Source organism: Trachymyrmex septentrionalis, unplaced genomic scaffold, assembly GCF_001594115.1.
Source record: "Trachymyrmex septentrionalis isolate Tsep2-gDNA-1 unplaced genomic scaffold, Tsep1.0 scaffold60, whole genome shotgun sequence".
NCBI classification, from domain to species: domain Eukaryota; kingdom Metazoa; phylum Arthropoda; class Insecta; order Hymenoptera; family Formicidae; genus Trachymyrmex; species Trachymyrmex septentrionalis.
This window is the reverse complement of record NW_017305779.1, coordinates 4,388,646-4,391,670: the sequence shown is the minus strand read 5'-3', so window position 1 is coordinate 4,391,670 and position 3,025 is coordinate 4,388,646. Positions and strand designations below refer to the sequence as shown.

The following is a 3,025-nucleotide window of genomic DNA, read 5'->3' as shown; positions in this document are numbered from 1 at the left end:
ATATAATAATAATGTATATGTATTGTATATTACTTTTTAAATGTTAATTATTTTTTTGTTATTAGTTCTTGTTTTTTCTTTTTAGGTAAGCGTCGATGTTATGTGGGAATTTAGAAATGAGAAGGACGAGAAGATTACATGTATAAAATTCCCCGTGAAGGTTATATAAGAATGCAACTGGAATTTTCGTAGTGACCATGACAATTTATTACGCCCCAGTATTTAAGTGTACACGTTACCTATATTAGTTATTTTTAAACAATAAACCTCGCTGCATTTTCCATGCATGTCGCAAACTTCACCGATTAAAGTTGTAGGAATAATAAATGATAAAAAGTCTCGATGACATTTGTATTTTTGTTAATATTCTATATGTTTAAAATACTCTTTGTCTTTTGATTTTAAAATACTTAAATAATCTTGCATCCGACACCCGTGCGGTCTCTAAGCGAGTCGAGTTGAATGAAATACGTGAAGAACACGTCGCCGGGATGAGCAACAGCTCAGTTGTTTAATGGATTTGACAGATTGACAGATTTTGCGGTTGGAACGTCATCACGTCACACGTCACTACATTCGGACGTACTCCTGAGTTTCTCCGCCGTATAATCGTTCTACCTCTTTATGTGTGTTCTAAATAAAGCTTTTCTTTCTTAACTGTATTAAGAATATGTATCTCTTCATTTCCACGATTCGCGAGTGCGGGTACGCATGGGCTTGCGATTCGATCGCGCGAACGTAATATTTCGCGAGTGTAATATTTTGGAAAACTATCGATGTAAAAAAATTCAATGTGAATAAGATTTTATGGATTATAAAATATTGATAAGTGTTGCTCAGAAGCACTTTACACTCTCCGACATCTTACCCATATTGATTTTTTTGCGTGGATAGCTTCGCGTTTCGGCTCCGGAGCTTAAATTGGACAGGCTTCATATTATATAAGACTATACATGCCTGAAATATTTGTGTAAGACCTATCTAAAAAAAGTTTAAAGATATATTATAATCCGATTATGGAGTTAATTTGTTTTGTCTAGGATGTTATAGCGCATATCTCAAAGATAGAATATCACAAAAATTTTTATTTTTTACTTTTTATTCTATTTTTCTACTTATATTATCGGGAAATGTAACGCAAGAAAAATCTTTCTGCTGATGTTTTATACTCCGAAATACATAACAAAAATATTTTTTATTTTATTATAGCGTATCATTTTAGCATCTTCTATGTTATCTTCATTTAATCACGTAATGTAATTTTTACAATTTATATTAGACTTTTATTAAGAAACCTATTTCGTTTACAATATTATAGGAAAAATATTACAAACTAAAATATAACATATATAGAGTGTTTCATTTTAATTTTCCCAGCCAAATATCTCGAAAAATATGGAAGATATAGAAAAATGTTTCAGATAAAAGCTGTAAGTTTTAGAAGGGTCACATGTCGTTTTTTTTCTAGGTGAAAGTATTAAAAAGATATGAAGATCACTTTCACTTTTTTGATGAAATTGTATAATTTTTTTTATACAATTAATTCCTTTATTCTGCATACAAAAGTATTAAAATAATAGTCAAAAAAATCAATAGTTTACGGTGTTTACGAGATATTTTATACTTTATTCCGACACATAATGACATAAAGAAAACACATATAATTGCTTTAAAAAAATATATGAGCAAATTGGATAATTATTTAAGTAAGCAACTATATGTTCTCATTATATTAATTGATTTATTTTATTATTCTGTTCATGAAAGTATTAAGGTACGATTATCAAAAAATTAATAATTTACAAGTTATTTAATATTTTATGTCAATATTGTCGGAATAAAGTATAAAATATCTCGTAAACTATTGGTTTTTTTATATCAGTACCTTAATGCTTTTATACATATACAGAATAATTAGAGGAATCACATTGTGTAAAAGAATTATACAATTCCATAAAAAATGTGGAGGTGACCTTCATATCTTTTTAGCCCCTCCACCTAGGAAAAAAAATGAGGATCAAAATGTGGCCTCCTCTAAACCATGTAACTTTTATCTGAAATATTTTTCTATACATTTTCTAGATATTTTCTATTATTTTTCGAAATATTTGCCTGGGGAAATTAAAATGCGACACTGTGTGCGTGCGTGCGCGTGTATGTATGTGTGTAGAAAAGCCTCGATTGGAAAGGCAGTCAACTGTTAAAGGGTGTTTACGTGAAGTAATCGGATCTCTAAATTGGATTGAACAGTGAAATTCAATCTGATGATTCTAAACGTCCCTCTACTCTAGACCAATCCAGATTACAATTCGTGTCGTCTATGAATTTCGGACTACTATCGTCATGCGTATTTCTCTACTGAAAGATTAAGTTTATATTTCACAAAATTCAAAATATTTTTGTGGCATTTGGTGCGACTCTTCTCTACGTGCTGTTGCTGTGACTTTGAAAAAATCTATCCGGAGAAGGTCGACTTATCAAAACACAAAACTGTATTTTACTCTGTGTTATTTCAGTTACGAAATGATATGCTTTTGATAATATTATTTGTCTAATTTTAAGATAAATAGAATACAAAGAATCCATAAATGAAAGAAATGGATTTAATTGGATAAAATCAATTTGGTATATGTTATAAGATTGTAAATTATAATTATTATCACTATATTATTTATTATGTACATACAGTAATAATTTTAGTTATTATTTACTTTGTCACACACACACACACACAAGCATTTTAAAATTAGTTTTGATATAACTGAATGTCTGAGTCATTATAATACGGGATCTACAATAGGAGTAAAGAAAATATTATAAATATAAATATAAATATTAAGGTAATTCAAAGGAAAATGCCACAAGGGGGAAGACGCTCCCCTTTGCTAATGCCTAGCAATGGGTTGCATTAGCAATGGATAAAAAAACATGGCGATAACCAATAAACCTTCTGATGTCTTATATGTATATATATGTATATATATTTTAATAATTTTTATATTTATAATGTTTATATAATTTGTGT

The 3,025-nt window shown here is 29.1% G+C and overlaps 1 protein-coding gene across 1 annotated transcript in view; it reads left to right on the top strand.

Moving 5' to 3' along the window:
- The window catches only part of LOC108752476 (protein NPC2 homolog), a 3,879-nt gene extending 3,512 nt beyond the window's left edge, over positions 1-367 (top strand). The window contains exon 4 of the mRNA XM_018493312.1: positions 86-367. Coding sequence (XP_018348814.1) covers positions 86-169 — 84 coding nt within the window. The 3' untranslated portion in view covers positions 170-367. The remainder of the gene's footprint in view (positions 1-85) is intronic.
- Positions 368-3,025: the final 2,658 nt, after the last annotated feature.